Genomic DNA, 22,885 nt, shown 5'->3' with positions numbered 1-22,885 from the left:
CATATCTCAAAGTTCTGGGAAAATAAGTAACAACTGTAAAACATAAACTCACAATTGCAGGATATTAACTCGCACTTTTGAGAAAAAAGTCATAATTGTGAGATATATATTATTTCTCACAATTCCAAGTTTACATCTCGCAATACTGAATTTCTCGCAATTCAGATATTTTGTTTCCACCACATAATAAAAAACAAAAATGTAATTGCAACATTTATCAGATTTTTTTTCTTGCAGGAATGCAAGAAAAAAGTCCAAAATTGCACAATATTTAATTTTATTTTGTACTATTTTCTGTTGTAAAAAGCAGCTTCCATAAAAATAAGCCGTCTCTAAAGGCACTGAAACATGAGAGTCCCGGAGAGGAGGTCAGTGGGTTCATAATGGCTCTGTATGTGTGTGTATGTGTGTGTGTGTGTGTGTGTGTGTCACAGCTGTGAGAGGGAGTGACTTGCAGAACTCAGCAAACACTCACTGACTCCTTCTGACCGCCGCATGTGCTCCATATGTGAGCGTCCACTGCCTCAAGCATGAATGACCTGATACTACTAAATGTTGTGTTATGAAATGAGTTATGAGCTATTTGAGTTATGAAACCCCATAATCATCAGCGTTAAACATGCACATGGATTCATAGAGACGAGTCAGACAAATATAAAAAATAAAGTATTGTTCACTAAATCTTGTGTCTGTTTCATTGTTTTTCTCTGGCTCTGTGTGTGTGTGTGTGTGTGTGTGTGCTGCCACAAGACAGATGTGCTCATAAAGTCTGACATGGTGAATGTTTTACCAAAACATTGAAATTAAAATTATTTACATTTAAGTTAAAATAGTTTATCTAAAAATCCCTTTTTTGTCATTATCAACACTCGAATATAAACTGAGTTGTATATAAACATTTAAATTGCACATAAGGCAGTTTTATATAAACTTTTAAATGAAACTGCAATTATGGTAGTTGCATTGTAACAGTCTTGGGTGTTTATATTAATTTAACTAATATAAAATGTCATATTTGAAAGACAGAAAATTGTCTGTTGCAAAGTTTTTTCTTATTTAACATTTAAATTTGTTCACTAAAAAGTCATTCAACTAATCTATTTCTATAGCTCAAACAGTAGAGCATAGCAACGCAAAGGTCATTGGTTCGATTCCCAGGGAAAGCATGAACTGATCTCGAATGTAGTGTACTGTAAGATAAAAGCCTCTGCTGAATGCATGCATGTAAATGTCACTTGAGTTCAGTGCTTGTGTTTTGAAGGTTCACTGTGTGTGTGAGATCAGAGACGTGAGCAGAACCTGTTGAACCGGTCTGGTTCAGATGCAGGTTTTTGGCTGACGGCAGCACGTCTGCTGCTCTTGGGTACTTTTAGACCGTTTCAAATAAACCAAGAGTCAGAAATCTGTGCCGATCACTTGTTTTGGATACAACACCTCAAACGTAATATTGCATGAGCAGAAACTGTTTATATGGGGATCTTCTCATGGAGCCTCCGGGCAATAGGACACACACACACACACACACACACACACACACACACACACAGATGCAGCAGAGTTAATAACGTGGTTTCCTGTTACTCCTCTGGCATGCTTTGGCTTTTTAAAGTGACTCTACAATAAAATTCAAGTTTCTGGTGTCTGTTTTGTTCTATGTAAAAGTTAGCAGATTAACTAGTTTTATACGCTAGTGGCAGGGTATAAAGTAAGGGAAGTATGCTATTCTGTCACATTATTCTCATGTCAATACACATAAAGTGGTTACAATTTTTTAATTATGACATGTATTGTTTACCATACAGTGTTTTAACCCATAGACATTTGTTGTGAGAGCATTCCTGTCAACATTGTTTTATTTCTTATTGTCAATGTTCTGTGGAAGAATATTTCTGCCACATAAGCAAAAATGCTTTAAAAAATCAGAAGTATGACATATTAAGTCATAATTATGAGACAAAATAAAAATAAATAAATAAAACAGCTATGACATAAAAGGTCATAATTTTGAGGAAAAAAGTCAAAACTATGAGATAAAGTCACAATTATGAGACAGTTTAGCAACTCATATTTATGAGATATAAAGTCATAATTTTGAGACAAGTCACAATTGAGATAAAAAGTTAAAATTATGAAATACTAATTCATAATCATGAGAAAAAGTAATAGTTATGAGATATAAACTCATAATTATGAGATGCAACTGACGAAATTATGACAAAAGTTTTTTTTTTTTTTGATAAAAAGTCATAATCATGAGATAAAAAACAACAACATTAGTCATAATTCTGAAATAAATAGAAATTATGACATACTCCCGTGGTTTAACAGACAAGGCTTAAGCCTAGTTCCAGAGTAAAATGCATATCTGAGCTGTTTCAAAATAAAAGAAACTTGAAAAGATATCAGTGTCAATCGTTTAGTCTCAAGATGCACACCAGTAATGTGTTCTTTTTTCTTTTTTCTTTTTCTAAGGAATGTTTATAAAATACACTTAAATGTCCTAATTAAACTATGGCCTAAACCTGCCTTAGTCTAAGCCCTGATTGTGAAAGTAGACCACTAAGTCATAATTTAGAGATAAGTCACAATTATGAGATAAAAAATGTAAAATATGAAATACTAAGTCATAATTCTGAGATAAAAAGTCAAAGCTATGACATAAGTGAGTTTTGAAATAAAAGTTGCAATTAAAAGGTAAAATGAGATATTCATAATTATGATTTAACAAAGCTCAATTCGATCCAGTTCAAATCAGTCAAAAACATAACACTTTACGTTTCATATACTGAAACAGACCACTTCACCAGAAATTAGTTGAATCACATTAGCAGTCAAAGACTCATCAGATACTCACGGAGACCATCTTTAGGGCATGAGCATGTGATGAAAACTTACGTGAGATGTGATCAAACACTATTCGCTACAGTCAAGTCACAAACTACTATTTGAGCTTCTGACTAAATTAGTGTTTTAAAGACAGTAATTAAGCAATTGCCTCCTAGTGTGTGTGTGAATGTGTTGGCTGTTATAGCTGTGAATGTGTTTTGTGGTTTGTCAAAGAACAGAAAATTATGACAGAGACAGTAAAGGGTTAATGGTAGAGGCGTGTTTTGATTGGCTCCTCAGATGTAAACTAGATCGCACTTGTCGGTGACCCCGCACCTGACCTCAGAGATAGACTCTGGAGTGAATGGCTGTCTCTTTCTGTGAGGGAACGGCTGGAGAACACAGGGGCCATTGTTTGTGAGGCAGAGCTGCCAAGACTCCATCCTCACTGAAAAGTGCTGAGCCAAGCAGAGCCGCTGCCTGAGGCGTGCAATCCCATAATTCCCTCCGTCAGGCCGTCTCTTTCATGAAACAAACGCACTCCAGACAACTTCATATGCTGCTCCTGATGCTTGCATAGCTACAAAATGCATGTCTAATCTCAACCATGCAAAGCCTGACATATGAAAAAAGGCCTTGCCTTGATGCATCAGACTTTGATGGCGCATATAGTCATAACTTTGAGATTAAAAAAAATCTAAATTATGAAACAGAGAGAGTCAAACTTATAACATAAAAGAGACAAAGTATGAGACAAAGTCTTAATTAAGACAGTCATGATTTTGAGATAAAATGTATGATTATGAGATAATTATGAGATAATATGAGATATTTATGGCACGTCAATTATGAGATTTAAATTGATTAAACATTTAGATAAAAAGTAATTATTATGCAATAGAAAATAGAAATTTAGACAACAAGTCATAATTATGAGATTACATTTTAATTATGACATACTAAGTCATAATTTTGAGATAAAACGTTATGATTGTGATATAAAAGTCAAAATAATGATTGTTAAATTTATGGCAAGTCAATTATGAGATAAAGTCATAAATTATGTGGTCATATAGATAAGAGGACAACATTGTGACATACCAAATCATAATTATGAGACAAAGTTTTAATTATGACAGTCAAAATTTTGAGATAAATAGTCATAATTATGATATAAAGGTCAAAATAATGACAGTCAAATGTATGGCACGTCAACTATGAGATTTAAATTGATTAAACATTTAGAGATAAAAAGTAATTATAATTATGCAATAGAAAATACAAGTTTAGACAAAAAGTCATAATTATGAGATAACATTTTAATTATGACATACTAAGTCATAATTTTGAGATAAATGTATAATTATAAGATCAAAGTCAATATTATGACATTAAATTACAATTGTGAGATAAAACGTTATAATTGTGATATAAAAGTCACAATAATGACTGTCAAATTCATGGCAAGTCAATTATGAGATAAAGTCATAATTATGACAATAAAAATGTTGAGATACGAAGTCATAATTATGCGATAGAAAGTCAAACTTATAACAATAAAAGTCATAATTATGGGGTCATATAGATAAGAGGACGAAATTATGACATACCCAGTCATAATTATGAGACAAAGTTTTAATAATGACAGTCATGATTTTGAGATAAAATGTATGATTATGAGATAATTATGAGATAATATGAGAAATTTATGGCACGTCAACTATGAGATTTAAATAGATTAAACATTCAGAGATAAAAAGTAATAATTATGCAATAGAAAATAAAAATTTAGACAAAAAGTCATAATTATGAGATAACATATTAATTATGACATACTAAGTCATAATTTTGAGATAAAACGTTATAATTGTGATATAAAAGTCAAAATAATGACTACTATATATATATATATATATATATATATAAATGACCAATATATTGGTAATTTAAAGGCCTAAGAAAAGTGCATATAAAATATGATACACAAGGTTTTAAATTTAAAACCATTTTCTTAAATACTCAAGAAATTATTTACATTTTTTTGATGATGCACTGAACTTAAACACTTAGTGTTATTGGTGTTTTAATTGGACAGGAATGTTACAAACATCTCCCTCCCGCATCTGTGCGTCAAATAAGGCAAAGTGACCTTTCTGAAAACCAACATTAATGCAGAAGAACCTTCCTGTTTGCTGTAGAACTGGGCACAAGGCTCCAAACAGTCTGTAATATGCCAGTGGCTCGGGTCACGTGATGTGGATGTCAGGCGGTCATTAGTGTGGGCAGCAGCACGGCTGAATTAATGACCTCGCTCTGGGAGAGGCAAACAGTGGGCAGGATCGCTGCCAAACGCCTGGCTGGTTTCAGTCTCCAGCAGCCAGAATACTGAGCAATTCATTACGCTTCTACACGACATGACGCCAATAAACAGACTCGGGCTGCTGGACTCAAACTACTACATACTCATTACTCAGACTAGTTTAACAGCAGTTAAGCACAGACACAAGTACACTGAGAAAAATTGGTATAGAAACAAAAAAAAAAAATTAAATAAACTTTTTTTTTAAATACAAAGAAACAGCAAATAACAAAATTCAATTAAACATTAAATTTTGAAGTAGAAAAACTGATAGAGTACTTTCTTGTAAAACATACTTCAATAATCTTTTTTTTTTTTTTTACAGTGTGCCTTTCCATGAAATGTCCTGCCAAATTTAACACAGTCTTGTTACTGTTGACTAAAACTATTTTTTTTTAAGTAATTCAAATAAATAAATATAAATAAAATATAATTATTTTATATATTTTTTTTATCTTTAAATAGTGAAAATTAAAAATATTGCCTCGGAAACTAACTGAAATAAGTTGAAGTAATAAAGTTACTTTTATAAAAATGGTAAATGTGCATAACAAAACTGCAAAAATTTAAACTAAAATGAAAAACAAAAACAAAAGATACTTCAAAATATTAATACATACTATAGTAGCATATAAAATAATACTGAAGTAACTCACCTGACAGTTTAGAATATTACAATAGTTTGTTAATTTAAAATTAAACAAGAAGTATAATAATATAAAGTAGTATTTTCTTATTAAACATACTCCAATAATCTTTGGGAAATATTTTTACTGTGTATTTTTTTTTTTACAGTAAAATTACTAAATAAAATAAAAATATAAAAATAAAAGCTAAAAATATGAACAAATACTATAATGTAAACGTAATGTAAATAGTACTAATTTAAAAGAACTAAAAATCTAAAAATTCTAAAGAAATCTGCTGTTGTTTACCATTAAAAAGATAACTATTTATCTGAAACAAAAACACATAAACATTTTACGTAATAAATTTACATTCAACACAAATTCTAAAAAGATAAAATAAAATCTATATACAGAAGTATTGAAGTTAGTAGAGTTACTAGATTTAGTTAGTTGTGCTTCCTAACACTGATCAACACAATAACGAAAATAACGAATTGTCTTTAATAGTTTTATTGAAAAAAAGTGTACCAATAAAACAACCCAAAAAAATTCAGAAAAGTATTTCGTAGAGCAAAGCTCTTATGTACAGCATATTGCACTAAATAACAAAACCTAAAACTTCCATACTGTATTAAAAACATGAGAGAAACCAAACCATTGTGAGGAAGTGCACAGTACAGTCCCAAAGACACAGTCAATGTTTACACACATGCTACATCATCGCTGGGTCTCGTTTCTCGGTGAACAGGGAGTGTGTGTGAACGTCAAGACCTCAGATAGACAATCAATGTCTTTCCCAATGGGATCATTTCAATAGAAGCCATCAGCTGGCGGATATACGGTATATAAAGGCCTGGATGGAAAAATGGTGAGGTCAGATCTGCAGAATGGATTTTAAGATGGTAAAATATCTTAAACGAAGAATTAAATTCATTTTGGACTCTCAAGGAATGTTTCAAGTCGTTTTGAAGATTAAAAAGCCCTTGATCGCAGTTTGAAATCATTCATTGGGGAACATTTAATCAAATTTCAAAGTTAAAAACATCTGCCTTTCAGAAAATCCATTTTAGAAACCCAAACCAATGAGCCCCAACAATTACAGTCAATGTCAAGAAAACAATGAAGGATTGAAGCATATTTAAAGACACTGTTGGTATCATCATGGGTTAATACTGGGCAGCACGGTGTGCATGTTACCCTTTGAGTCAAAAACACATTGTCAGATGCCAAAAAAACGATATAGAGATTCAAAAACATATTCCTGATATCTCAAGAACTTCAGAAGAGAGATATGTTAGAGAGACAATAACACTGGGATACAAGAACCCTTGATATTCAATCAAACACAAAGTACTTTCCAGTGCATGTAAAACAGAAAACAGGATCAGAGATAAAGCACTTCACAACATCCTGCATCCACTGCGCTTGTCTTCAAAGCCTCCTGCATTTTAATTTCATGCAATGATTCTGAGTCAGATCTTTAAGATATCGCAGAATTCATCATTAGTTTCGCACACACACACACACACACACACACACAAACAAAATAAGATTGAGTATATCAGGAACACAGTCAGGTCAAATTTCTATGGAAGTTTGTTTTCGTCACAGGATAAAAAATAAATACATAAAAATGTCTAGTCATTCTGAGAAGTCAGAATCAAAAGATGTCCTACGACGGAATAAAAAAAGATAACTGTGACATTTTATCCCACAATTATGACTTTTCTATGAATTTTTTGTTTACATTGTATTTTTACTTTATATCTCGTAATTCTGAGATGTAATTCTTCAAATCTCTCTGAACTCAGAATTGCGCATAAAAGTCAGAACTGCAAAGACATAAACTCAGAATTGCGTGAAAAAGTCAGAATATAAAGATATTAAGTCAAAATTGCGTAGAAAAAAAAGTCAGATGTGTGAGATTTAAACTCAGATTTGTGCAGAAAATTTTAGAGTTGTGTGAAAAATGTCAGAATTGCGAGATATAAATCAATTGCACAAAAAAGTCAGAATAAGAAATATAAACTTTGAATTGCGTGAAAAAGTCAAATTAAGAGATATAAAGTCAGAATTGTGTGAAAAACATCCACATTGTGAGATATAAACTGTAGAAAAGTAAAAATTGCACAAATAATTCAGAATCACAACATAAATTTGGAATTATGCAAAAAAGTCAGAATTGTGACATATGATGTAAGAGCTGCGTGAAAAATGTCAGAATTACATTATAAACTCAGATTTGTGCAGAAAAGTCATAATTGCGTGAAAAAAAGAAAAATGTGAAACAATTGCTAGATATAAACCAACTGCGAAAAAAAAAGTTAGAATTATGAGATGTATCTTAGAATTGCACAAAAAAAAAAATAACACTGGTTGATATGAACTTACAATTTGAGTTAATAAAAATGTTGAGATAAAAAGTCGCAAATACTTTTTTTTATCCCGTGGCGGAATTAAGCTTCTACGTATTTCACCCCAAAAACAATTACAAACAAACCCAAAAATAAAATGTTTCACAACACTAATGAGAATTTGAAGGTGGTTAACTGTTATGAAAATCGTAAAATTAATAATGGAGAATTTTCTAGTGGATTTTGGAGTGAAATACAACCTGGAAATGTTTTCACAAAAAATCAGCTGATGACACACAAAGTCTTTCCTGATACTCAGTTCATCTGATGGCACTTTGTTGATTTGAGAGACACCAAAACAACAGATTAAAATCACAGAGCATCTTAAACCTGCTGCAGCAACACAACGAACACCAGAAATGTACAACAAAACATCAGTATCGAGGCATAGAAACAAGAGAATTGCACAATAAAATGTATACAGTAGCAACAGGCCGATTTACAAAAAGAGAGAAACAAAATAAATAAAAGAAAACACATTAAAAACATCATGAAGGAAAGTGGAGGAGTGCACATGTGTGATCGGCTGGATGAGGCAGGAGAACCTGCGGTGCTGGCTCAGCGTTCACAATCTGCAGGAAACACACGTTCAGCTCACGCAACATTCGACAATCATGCAGCCGCGGCCTCCGCCTCAGAGAACCAACCTGAACCTGAACCGGAACCTGGACCTGAACCGGAACCTGAACTGGAACCTGAACCTGAACCGTACTGATGAACCAGCCCAGTACATTTACAACACAGCCACATTTCACCTCAAAATCTGAAGTTTGAAGTTTTCAACAGAAACTGAAAACCATTTTTAAGATTGGCTAATTTTGGATTACTTTGCATTGTGACAATGGCATCATTTACATGACAATTAAGAATGTTTTCTATTTAATTTGATACTATATATATAATGAAAATCTAGATTTTTTAAATATAATTTAAGAAATCAATGTCAAATTACTACCCATTTAAAAAAAAAAAAAGATTTGCAAGAAATAAACTCATATTTTGTACTTTTTTTCTCAGAATTCTGAGGATACATCTTGCAATTGTTTATTTTTCCCACCACAGAATAATAAAATAAAAAATGTAATTGCATCTCACAATTCAAATAATGTCTTGCATTACTCCCCATCTAACTCCATCTAGCGATAAACTTACGACTCTAAGAAGAAAAGTCGGAATTGTGAGATAATTCCAAAATGACTAATAGTTTAGAAAAATTTAGGTTTTCAAAAAATATTATAAAATAATCAATGCATTACATTAATCCCCATCTAAAATAGGGACCAAGCAACACAAGAAAAATTAAAATACAATTAGAAATATTAAAAGCATAAATTAAACGGTGGTAGAAAATTTAAAAGAACTTTACAAATGTAGTAATCTAAACTAAAAGGTCCAAAAAATATGTTTAAATGCAAAAAGCAAGTTATTCCTTTAGATTTTTAGGTGAAATATGAGCTGAATGTGAGTGGATTTTAAATCAACATTTGACATGGTTCTAATAAATGATGAATGATGACTTTTATCAACATTGTTCTCAAAGAGTAAAACGATGTGGTTTCATTAAAAAAGTAATTTTCCTTCATATGATCATTCTACCATCATCTCAGATTTGAAATTAATGAACTCCATGATTCCAGAGGTGGCGGAAACATCAATATGATCCAAAATCTTACCAAAAAATATGCCTCACTCCTTCAAGATGAACAAAAAACTAAATAACAAATCAGAGGAACAGCATTGAATGCATCAGTGTCTTCAAATATAATAATTACAGTCCGAACAAATTTCAGAAGACGTTCTTCCTTATGTCTTGAACAAAGTAGTGGTTAAATAATAATAATAAAAAACTAAAGGAAGAAAGAAATGTACACCAGCGTAACTTTAGGGATCAGGTATAAAAGTACAAATAAAACTGAAAAATCAAAAGCGGCGAGAGTCCTGAGAGGAGAAAACTTCACAGATTTACACAGTATTGCTCGGATTATCTTCAACAGTTTCAGGTGATGACTTCTGATATGTTTGCTGTATGTGAGTGTAAACAGTCAAGGTTGATCTGTTCATGTTATAGGCACAGAAACATCATGATATCTCAAAACTGGTTTGTATCTATTGGCTGTTTTAGATTTAGTGGATTTAAAGGGACAGGTCATCCAAAATGGACAATTCTGTCAACATTTACTCACGTCATTCCAAGTGTATTTCTTCTGTTGAACATAAAAGAAGATAATCTGAAGAATGTTGGTAACCAAACTGTTGACGGTAGCCATTGACTTACATTGTATTTTTTTTTTATTCCATACTATGGAAGTCAATGGGTTCCATCATGGAACAAATTGGTGCAAGTGAATAAAACATGAAAGATTTTTTTCTTTATTCTGTTAAACGCAAAATAAGTTATTTTGAAGAATTTTGGTTACCAAACTGTTGATGGTAGCCATTGACTTACATTGTATTTTTTTAAATTCCATACTATGGAAGTCAATGGGTTCCATCATGGAACAATTTGGTGCAAGTGAGCAAATCATGAAATATTTTTTTCTTTATACTTTTAAGAATTTTGGTAACCAAACTGTTGATGGTAGCCATTGACTTCCATTGCATATTTTCCATACTGAAGATGGAACAATTTCCATTGTATTTTTTTATTCCATACTATGGAAGTCAATGGGTTCCATCATGGAATAACTTGGTGCAAGTGAGCAAATCATGAAATATTTTTATTTATTTATTCTGTTAAATGCAAAATAAATTCTTTAGAAATATTGTTGGTAACCAAACAGTTGTTGGTAGCCATTGACTTCCATTGTATTTTTTTAAATTCCATACTATGGAAGTCAATGGGTTCCATCATGGAACAAATTGGTGCAAGTGAGTAAAACATGAAAGATTTTTTTCTTTATTCTGTTAAACGCAAAATAAGTTATTTTGAAGAATTTTGGTAACCAAACTGTTGATGGTAGCCATTGACTTCCATTGCATATTTTCCATGCTGAAGAAGTCAGTGGGTTCCATCATGGAACAACTTATGCGTGAGTAAATAATGATTTTCGAAGAATGCTTAAAAACTCAACAGTTGTTGGTCCCCATTGACTTACATTGAATGGAATTACTTTGGAAGTCAATGGGGACCAGCAACTCATTCAGGTTTGGAACAAATTAAGGGTGAGTTAATGATGATTTTTTTTCTACTGTTGAGCATAAAATAAAGTATTTTGAGCAATTTTGTTAACCAAACTCTTTCTGGTCCCCATTGACTTCCATTATCACGTAACAACTTGAGAAAATGATGACAGAATTACCATTTTTGGGGGAACTGTCCCTTCAAGTACCTGAGTGAGACTTGAAGTCAACATCGTTGCAACATTTATTCTCATGTTTTCCAAAATTGGGTGAATAATATAATAAAATAATACCCCGATAACAGTTTTCCTCCACAAAATCATACGTAGACAATAAGAAACATCACTATTTGACGAAATTAGAGCAAACGACACAGCCAATCCAGTAATATTTCTGTTGATATGAAATCAAATAAAAACAGCAGTACACCAACTCATCATTGACTTCATCGAAGACGTCTAGATCCTCCTCGCCTGTTCATCCAACAACCATTCAAACCAAAAAAATAAGAAGAACGATAAAAAAAGCAACAATTATGCAATAAAAAAGGTGGAGGTGGAGGTGCAAAAAGCTTTGTTCTGAGAGAAACGGCCTCTTTGGAGATTTGTCAAGTTGCTGGACGTCTCGGAAGCTTTCTGAAGGAGAAATCCCGTCGTTATCATCCGTGGATGGGTGCCGTGGGACAGTAAGGCGTTCCCAAGACTCGTGGAGGTCAGTCGTATATATACACGTATGGAAGTGCAAAGAAAATCAAACAGCATCCTGTACAAAATACCTCGACATGTTTATGAAAATATTCCTGGAGAACATCATGGCATCTTCATGGAAAACAGAGGTTAGAGCAGTCCCCGTCCTGCGGAGACGTCTTCGTTTCAGTCTCAGATTGTCCTCTCTAAACCCGTGTTAGATTGCAGACAGTGCTGTTAAACGTCCCGCTCCGTGAAGAGGACTGGGACACGGATGGCAGGTTGTGTTTGAGAGGCGTTTCACCTGCCGAAAACCATGGTGTGGACCGCCATCGCCACACGCCTCCACAGCGGCTCCCGGATCCTTTGGTTTCTGTGATGCTGCAAAATAGAAACACAACAGCATCGCAGTGATGAGACTTGCTGGGTTCAATGAGATTTATGGGGGTACATTTATTTATTTGGCATTAAAATAATGTCATGTCGCATCTAATGGTCCTTAAAAAATATAATACAATTTCTTATTTTCTTGAGCCAGTGATTCAACCAGTATTTCAAATATATTTAAAATTATGCACAAAATGGCCAAAATATATTGCTAATATTTAGTTAAAAAAATATCATGTGGCAAAAAAAAAAAAAAAAAAAAACATTTTCATATATTTATATTTTTTATGTTTTTATATTTATATTGTAAATTATATTTCAAATTATGCAAAAAAAAAAAAAAAATCCTAATATGAATAAAAACATTTAAAAAAATTATAATGTCATGTGGCAAAATATACTACTAATATGAATTTTAAAACGCATTAGCAGTATATTTTGAATATATATATATATATATATATATATATATATATATATATATATATATATATATAAAATCCAAATTCTAAAAAAAAAGAAATATATATATATATATATATTGATGAATATGGATATTTAATATGGAATATTATCATTAGGCAGATTTTTTTTATTTTCTAATATATTTTAAAATATATTTCAAATTATGCAAAATTATTGCTAATATGGATTCATCAAAATTACTAATCACTTAATAATTATTATCAAGTGGCAAAAAAAAAAAAAAAAAAACAATTTTTTAATTATGCAAAGAAAAAATAAAAATATATTTTGAACATGGATATTAAAATATACAATATTATCATAAGGCAAAAAAACATATTTTCATATACATTTTAAAATATATTTCAAATTATGCAAAGAAATTGAGAAAATAAATTGCTAATGTGGTTTTTAAAAATGTATTATGTATTAATTTCAAATGTAAAAAATATATTGTAAATTATGCAAAGAAGTTGTTATTAGTCAATTATATTTCCTCAAACATTTGAGCTATTTTTAATGTTTTTTTTTTTTTTTTTTTTTTTTTTTTTTTTTTTTTTGGGCTGTATGAGACCATACACTGAAATAACACCAGTCGTGTCACATCTCGTGAAACTGGCGTAACACAGCCTGGAGCGTGTGTCTCGCGTGAGGACAGTGATGTAATAAACACAGTCAGATCCAGACAGCGTAACGCAGCAGTATTTCCACAACAAACGCTGTCTGTTCCTGATCCACACTCACACGCAAGAACCAGCGATCGCAACTCTAGCACGAGAGAATAAACTCTGCTCAATATACATGTTCATGGACAGACCTGCAGCATATTAAAGGGTTAAATCATTTTTAAGGGTTAAATCCTATTCATCAAATTTTTTTTCATAATAAAAAGAATGCAATTACAGGCCAATAAGTCTATAATTAAAGACGATATTGTGTCTAAAATGCATCACAATATTAACTTACTGTTTATTAAACTGTCGAATAAAATCTATATCATTTTTGCTACTGCAGAATCTGAACATGCGTTTAGTGAAATGTCGATTCAGATGAGAATTAAAAAATCACAAATGACTTCTTGGCTCCAGAAGTGTGTCTTGCATTATTTAAGAAATGTTTTTGCATTTTTTTATCCTCATTTAGTTACTTCTACTTGCATAGTTTGGCTGATTTAAGCTGATTGCGGCCCGAGAGACGGTGAAGCCGTCAGAGTGTGATGTCACACTTCTTCTCATGATGTCATCAGACACACGTGATCATGAATGATATGGAAGATGATGGATGGGAGACTCTCACGCTCTCCGCTCGCTCTTCCTGGCACTGAGGGGAACTGGATTTGGGAAGATTAAGAGGATGATACTAGAACTGTCATTGAGCGAGGGAAGAGAAGATCATTTCACTAAATAGGATTACTGCACACACACACACACACACACACACACACACACACACACAGCTGTATTTTGGCTGGCTCAGCTCTCCAGAGAGACATAAGTCTGATAACACACACCATAAAACACACGCTAACACACACTAGCAGTCCAAACCGCTCCACAACTACAAGTTTTGTGAAGAAATGTATAAAATATATCTACATTTATTATTGAAAATCTAATTATTTTATTTATTCAAATTATTTTCTAATTATTCTAATAAATTTTGAATTTCATGTTTTAGTTATTTATATTTCGTAACATATTTTTTGACTATTCTATAACTTATTTTAAGTCTAAATATATTTATATTATAAAATAATAATAACAAAATAAAAATACATTTGCATTAAATAAAAAATATATTTCCTTAAGCTACACTTTTTAAAACATAAATTTAGAATATATGCTTTTTTAAATATTTACTTCTTATCCTTTATATATATATATTAAAGCCCAATTTTGAATCTGTTTAAAAATATATATATATATCCCAAAATCCAAAAATATTATTTATTGGCCTTAAACTGTATTTTGCACATACATTTTTTTTAATGCATGGAAATAAAAAAAATCATAAAAGTAATGCAAAATACAGAAGTTGTGGCATTACTTCCATGATTACAAAGAAATGACAGTAACACATTGAATTAAACGAGACACTTTGAAGTAGTTTTCTTGTAAAACGTATATTTTTCCAGGTTTCTGAGATGTTTATGGAATAAGGTCAGGAATATGAGGATTGAACATTACAGTGCGTTGCATAAGCCCGGCTCACTTTACCCCCGTAGACTTACTCACAATCACACGAGCAGCAGAAACCGGCGCGACTCAGGATAGTGCTCCAGAAAACACATTCACTCGATAAGACGCATGCCTTCGGTGTGAGAGACCCGGGTTCGAATCCACTGTGAGACACCAATGTGTCCCTGAGCAAGACACTTAACCCCTAGTTGCTCCAGAGGCGTGCGACCTCTGACCTCTGACATATACAGCAATTGTAAGTCACTTTGAATAAAAAATGCTAAATGGAAATGAATAGATGTAAATCTACTGAAACACTGGGAATCAAAGAAGCACCAACACTGACAGAGGATTCAGTGATAAACAGAAGAAGCAGAAGAGCGCTTCAGACGGGATTCCCACAGAGAGAGAGAGAGAGTGTGTGTGTGTGTGTGTGTGTGTGTGGACGCTTGCGTGCGTGTGCTGCTCGCTCTCACATCTGAGTCAGTGGCTAAATTTGGCATGAGATAACGAATGGAGTTTACGCAAACGCTCTCACACACACACACACACACACACACACTCGCGGTCGCGGTGTGGTATCAGCTCTGCGTGCTGCTGTAGTTAACCCCATCACTGCTGATCAGCTGAAATTAACTAAATAATAACATATAGTATCAAATTATAATATATGTATCATTTATATGCTTTATTATTTTAGAAGCATGTATATGTATAATATACTATTATTTATATTAAAATTATTTTTATTTTTCATTTATTTTAGATATAATTTCCTTTTAAATTATATACAATTATTAATAATTGTATAAAAAATTATAATTTTTAAAAATTATTAATAAAAATCTATAATTTGTATAAATTTTTTTTGAAAATTAATATAATTAATTTTGAATGATATACATTATTGTATTTTTAAATATATATATATATATATAAACCATAAAGAATATTACTATATTATTATTATTATTATATGTAATTTATTTGAAAATTACATATAAAATTTGTTATTAATATTTTTCATAATTTATTTCAGTTTTTGAAAATGTATATAATTATATTTAAAAATCATATAAATATTTTTTTACACTACATATATATGTGTGTGTGTGTATTATTAAATAATATATTTTTTATTACAAAAATATATACAACTATTATTACTTTTACATATATATATATTAGTGTACAACAACTATTAGCCTCATCGCAGTGTTTTATTTCTCCTGAGGTTTTGACAGAGTCTGGTTTTACCTCCAGCACAAATATCAATCATAACTAACCGTTTAACCCCAACAGAATGAAAAGAGACGTATGAAGTTTGAGAATCCAGAGCGAATGACTTTCCTGAGTCAGGAAGAGCAGATCTCTGGAGGATTTCAGAAGGCATTGTTCGAGAGTCTCACAGGAAACACATCCCCTTTACACCGCATTTCTGCTAAACACACACTGCATACATACACACACACACACTGCATACACACACACACACACACAAATACACATCCAATGAAAATCTGCTGTTGTCTCTCACAGATCTGTTTAATCGCTGCTTGATCTGTGCAGATTTCTCTCCTGATTCAGACCAGAACACTGTTTCACTGGAGGAAGTGTTATTCTGGATTATAGACTCTATGTGTTTGAGTTAAAATCATCTTAATGCTGGATGTGTTTCAGGTTTTGTCTTCTCCAGATGTTCACTGATGGACTGGAGTGCTGTGGATTATTGAGATGTTTTTATCAGACTCTCATTCTGACGGCACCCATTCACTGCAGAGACACTGATGCAATGCTACATTTATATCTTGGACAGACCAAGATCCTTAGCTTTAAAAAACAATCTCAAAAAGACGTGCACTTGATTTATTTCTGCTCTCCTGTAGACTTCACCACGGCTCTGATGAATCTCTGAACACAGTCACGTCTCGGGCCCCGAGGGCCTCAGCGAGCTCGAGAGCGTGCAGTAATTCATCTGTCAGCCTCTGAAGACACGTGATGATCAGAGATTCCTGCAGCAATCGTGCAAACGGCGACAGAAAGAGAGAGCAGCGCCGCGGGAAAGAGCTGAACTTCAGTCAAACAGACTTCATAATAATGAAACTACTTTTTCACAACCTGCTCATCTCACTTTTTTCTTTTTTGAAAACGTTAATAATTAAGATAAAATAAATACAATATTTTTTTGGAATGCAATATATATATATAATTTATTAAAATGTGTATATATACAAGTATTATTTTATTTAAAAATTTGTTATAGTATATTTTTTAATTATATATAAAAATTCTATTACTTTTTTTAATGTATATATTTTTTATGTCTTACAATTATTTAATTATTATTTTTTGAAAATGTATTAGAAAATAAATATTGTAGTATTACGTATGTATTACATACTTATTTTATTTTAAAATATGTTTAAATTCATAAAAAAATTATTTAAATGATATGCAATTTTTTAAAATGTATATAATTTATTTTATTACAACTATTATAATTTTTTGAAAATTTATAATGAATAATTATTTTAAACTGATATTTATATATATATATATATTATATTATTTTGAAATTACATTAGAATTTTTTTTTATGTTATTTTATATAATTTTGTTTTCAAACTTTATACATTTATTATTTTTTGACATTTTATTTTAATTTAGTAAAATTATTTATTTTTAAATTATATACAATTTTATTAGTTAATAGAATAGTTCCATTTATTTATCAAATTGAGTATTTATCAAACTCTACTCGCTGTGAATTGACTTACGAGGTTTCATTGCTTTAGACCACAGAACGCCTCACTATGGTTTGGAACGAGCCGGTTTGTACCTTTCTCAACACGTAACGAGGCTTTAGAGCTTGAAAATCACATAATTAGCAACATGAAATCCTAAAATAACCAGGAGCGTTTAACAGAGACTGAACCTCAGCTGGAGTTACACAACCAAGACGAGAAATAAATCAAGACTGAAGAGAAAGACAGAATAAAAGAAGAGATAATGAGCTAGAGAAGCCAAGAAAGGAGAGCAGATGGCAACAGCCTGCGGTGGTTCACTTTTAGTCCTAGTTTTTCATCTAGATGTCAACCGGCAAAATGATTCTCAAACTCTTGCCCCATGCAAAAAAAAAAAAAAAAAAAAAAAAAAAAAATACTTTCCCAAAGTGTTACTTTAGTATCATTGAGAAACTATCATAGTTCATATTTTGAATTAGTATATATATATATGTTACTAGAATATATATATATATATATATATATATATATATATATATATATATATATATATATATTATTTTTATTTTATTTTTTTACATGTTTGTATAATTTTTATACATTGTTATTTCAGTTTTAGCTATTTTAATACATCAAATAGCAATATATTTTATTTCAGTTAATTTTCATTTTATTTCTAGTAACAAATAGGTTTTTATTGTTTTTAGTTTACTATAATATTGTGAAACTATTATTTTTTTATTATTTAATAAAAAATTTTTTTTTTATAATTTCTGTTTTTTTTTTGTTTTTGTAATTTTGTTGTGTTTTATCATTTGTACATTTGCATCCCATAGGTGTAATGGTTTTTATTCTGTAGAAACTGTATATTCTATGTCCCTACACCAACCCTACACCTAACCCTAACCCTCACAGGAAACTTTGTGCATTTTTACTTTCTCAGAAAAACTCATTCTGTATGATTTATAAGTGTTTTGAAAAATGGGAACATGGGTTATGTCCTCATAAGTCACCCTCTCCTTGTAATACCTGTGTCATACCCATGTCATCACACACACACACACACACACACTGGAGGAAAAGAGCGCAGTAAACAGGAAGTGAGAGCGAGGGGTCGCTCCGGTGTCTTTGAGGTCAAACAACTCGACCAGATTCAGGAAACAGTGCGGCCGAAACAAACAGCACACGCTGAAAACTCTTTTGTGTGAACGAGTGCTGAAGCAAGACGTGATGTGATTATGATCCGGCGCACAGAAACACGCTCACAGGATCGAGCCGACTCACCATCATGTGCTCCTGATAGAACTGATCTCCGATCAGCTGGAGCTTCTGTCCGATGAGGGTCTCCACGCTCCGCTCGGCCCGCGCCGCCCGCTCCATCATCCTCAGACTCGGCCGGAGCACCACGTCTGGAGACCGAGAGCGGCTCCGCGGCGCCAGCAGCAACAATCCTGCGCTACCTGTTCAGAAAACAAGAGCTCAGAGCACTGGAGATGACACCAGGCACCATCTAACATTTCTGGAGCTCTAGTGGCACCAAACGGAACTGCAAGCAGCTACGAGTTGAGCTGCTCAATCATGCTTTAGTGGCTTCTTCCCCCCGCACTGATTCTACAGTAAGAGATGCACGTGAACGCTGGCCTGGTTTGCATTGCAAAGTGACTGGTTACACACACAGGTAATGAAGCCACTGAGGTCAGGAACACACACTCATCTAGGGATTCGGTGGCTTACCGTAGAAGAAGCGTGTGTGCTCCACATGCACTGGGCAGGGCAGCATTACGCTGGGTGATGCAGGGGGTCTCCCGGCCGTCTCTGTCTGCTTTAACTGAACCTGGGAGGAAGGCCAGGGCCGTAGACCCTTCCTGTGCACATCATCCTCATCCTCATCCATCAGCCGAGCTCCTCACCTGAACACAAGAGCAGAGCACACACACGTCACACTAACAACAGCACACACTGCATCAGCAAACAGAATTCCCTATTTATTTCTGTCAACTCTGTAATTTCTTTGTTATTTACAGCCAGTTAGCAACTTAGTACAATCTTCTTTGTCAAACACTTCTGGTAAACTATTACATATTCAAAAGTTTCCAATATGACACTTATGAGTATTACTCAGCTTTCTCTCAGGCCATAGAGTGTCTCATCATTCGAAAGTGTGGTGTTCAGAAGTGTGTGTGTTGTGTGTGTGTGTTCATGTTACAGAAACATGTGTCACACACCGCAAACTATCGCATCTGATTTCCTCAATGAAAAAATTACGCTGCAAAAAGCAGAGCAACACGCAGCTCCCTCTACTGCTGCAGACACACACACACTGACACACAAACTACAATCCATTCATGAGCGCCAGGTGGAATCAGTCCAAAATCACCCTGGCCTTGCTAATTCATCTCTATCTGAACTCTTAAAGAAAAGAAAAAAAACTCTAACAATGTTACCAAAACTAACCCACAAGAGACTCTCAACAACAAACCATAGTTTCACATCTACCACTACTAACAAAACATACTATGCATTTCTGGACTTGAGAAAATGCTATATTTAGCTTAGAAATGCATATTTACTCTTCAATAATGTAAATATCATGTAATAAAAAGAGCAAATATCCAGTGCATGCAAAAATAAATAAATGCATGCATAAAAACATAAATAAATGCATGCATAAAAACATAAATAAATGCATGCATAAAAACATAAATAAATGCATGTATAAATGCATAAATAAATGCATGCATAAAACATACATAAATACATGTATAAATGCATAAATAAAAATAATAATAAATGCATGTATAAATGCATGCATAAAAACATAAATAAATGCATAATTGTTTTGCATGCTGTGTTTTATCTGTAGAGTACTTCCCTGTACTGTATGGTGTATTTAAGACCTATTTTCATAAGAGCAATCAAACTTGGCCAATAAATTTTGACTTGAAGGCGTCTAAGGGTTGCAGTGATGGTGGAGTGATTTGTTTTGTGCTGACGCCTCCCATTGAGCTTCTGTAGCACTACTGACCCAGTGAGAACACACACACACACACACACACACACACACACACACACACACGCATACACACACACACACACACACACACACACACACACACACAAACCAGCCTGAACACCACAAAACACTCACACACTATCCAGCACAGCTTGGCTAAACTGCCCTGCTTTAAAATCTGCATGACTTCTTGATAAAAACAAACTACAGTCCAAAAGAAATGAGAAATGAGTGACTATAACCAGTGTCTTCACTTCTTCATCTTTCCATCATCAATATCCACATGTATTGCTCTTGTATCATTATAGTTCTCATCTTCATATCATAATTGCATTTCAGTAGTTCAACAACAGCATTGTTATCTTATCATAAACAGTTATTTAGACAATAGAAATCACGTAGAATACGCATGAAACACACTGACAGGGATAATAAAGTGTTTATGACACTTGTCTCCAGCACTTTACACAGTCATTATTAATGCAAATCAGATTTGAGATGTGATTTTCTAAACGCACTATTGAGATTTACAAGGGCTGTGTCTCAAATCTTAATGTGAGTCTTCATAGACAGCAGCAGTTTCCTCAGAGACTTAAAACAGTAAGATCCAAACGCTGCTGTCTATGTAGGCAGCTCACTAGGTTTTGAAACACCGCCAGTTTGCCGGTTTAGACAACAATAACATCTTCAGTGATTTTTATAGGTTTATATAAGACACTCTTTAACATGACAGCTCACAGTAAATATTCTCAATAAACACGAGTGTCTACACAAACACATTTAATAACAACACGCGATACTGTATTTACACTCATATTAAAACAGAATAAATTAACAATAAAACAAATATTATGGCATTTCCCTCACCGTGCCTCCTTTTGACGAACTTCATGATGAGTAAACGCGTCTTACCTGTGTGTTTGTATCTTTTCCAGCGTAATAAAAATATGTTTAAGTGAAGTGAAGTTTAGAAATATCAGCTGCTCGCTCGTGCGGTGCGCGCTCCTCGTCGGCTCGCTTCATTCTGCTGTCGGCGACGCTGAGCTCGCTCCCGTGTTCCAGCGGCCCCGCCCCCCCTCCCCCCGTGCTGACGTCACGCACACGCACACACACACACACACACGGCGCTCGAAATGTCACACACACACACACACACATACACACACACACACACACACACATACACACACACACACGCTCTCTTTCGCGCGCGCTCTCTCGCTCTCTCTCTTAAAGGGACAGGAGCATTTACATTAAGAGGCTATAATGACGTGATGGTTTTAGACCCAACTTGGCCAAAATAGGTTTAATTTAGGATTAAATCAAGCACAAGTGTATCACGATGATAGGATAATTTGAACTATTTCTGATTGATAAATGAATGAATGAATGAGAGAATGAATGAATAAATAAATAAATAAATAAATAAATAAATAAATAAATAAATAAATAAATAAATAAATAAATAAATGTTTTATTTATTCATTGCTAGCTTGCTTGAGCTGGTACTTAACAATAATAATAATAAATTAATTAAGTACATGAAAAATTAATTTGAGTGTAAAGGATTTTAAACTTGAGATCAATTATATACTACTGTAATACAAAAATATTTGAATGCAAAATTCAATACTGAAGAATTCAACAAGACATCAGTAAGCATTAACAAGTTAATTTACTCATGAATCGGAGTATTGCTTAATTTAACACCTGCCACGAAGGTGTTATTTTAGAGAAACGGTGTTAAAATACAAACTGAGGTCATTTAACTGTAGAATGTGTTCAGGATCACCGTCCTGCTGTGCTTTTGTGTGCAGCGCTATTGTCATGCGTTTTTCACAAATGGCCCGTTTAATTACTTTACTGACCGAATTCATAATCAAACGTGGAGACTATAAACTCAATATATCTTAGAAAGATGAATAGCACAAATAGTTGCATGGAACACTTCAGATTTACTGAGAATTAATGCACTCCTGGCATACTGTGTATTATCATTCAGGATGATTCTGCGCCTGTGCCTTTAAGACTGTCAATCATGTGACTCGCGGCCAATCAGAGCGTT

The 22,885-nt window shown here is 33.0% G+C and overlaps 1 protein-coding gene across 1 annotated transcript; it reads right to left on the bottom strand.

The window, feature by feature from the left end:
- Positions 1–6,308: 6,308 nt before the first annotated feature.
- LOC127933146 (bcl-2-modifying factor) lies at positions 6,309–21,875 on the bottom strand. Its single transcript, XM_052529896.1, has 4 exons — positions 21,733–21,875; positions 19,542–19,717; positions 19,092–19,267; positions 6,309–12,415 (listed from the first exon to the last, which is right to left on the bottom strand). The coding sequence occupies exons 2-4, from the start codon at positions 19,699–19,701 to the stop codon at positions 12,335–12,337; spliced, it is 417 nt and encodes a 138-aa protein (XP_052385856.1). The 5' UTR covers positions 19,702–19,717; positions 21,733–21,875; the 3' UTR covers positions 6,309–12,334.
- Between the last annotated feature and the right edge of the window lie 1,010 nt (positions 21,876–22,885).

This window comes from Carassius gibelio, chromosome A17, assembly GCF_023724105.1.
Source record: "Carassius gibelio isolate Cgi1373 ecotype wild population from Czech Republic chromosome A17, carGib1.2-hapl.c, whole genome shotgun sequence".
Lineage (NCBI taxonomy): Eukaryota > Metazoa > Chordata > Actinopteri > Cypriniformes > Cyprinidae > Carassius > Carassius gibelio.
Note: the sequence above shows the minus strand (reverse complement) of the source record. Positions and strands in the feature narration are given on the sequence as shown.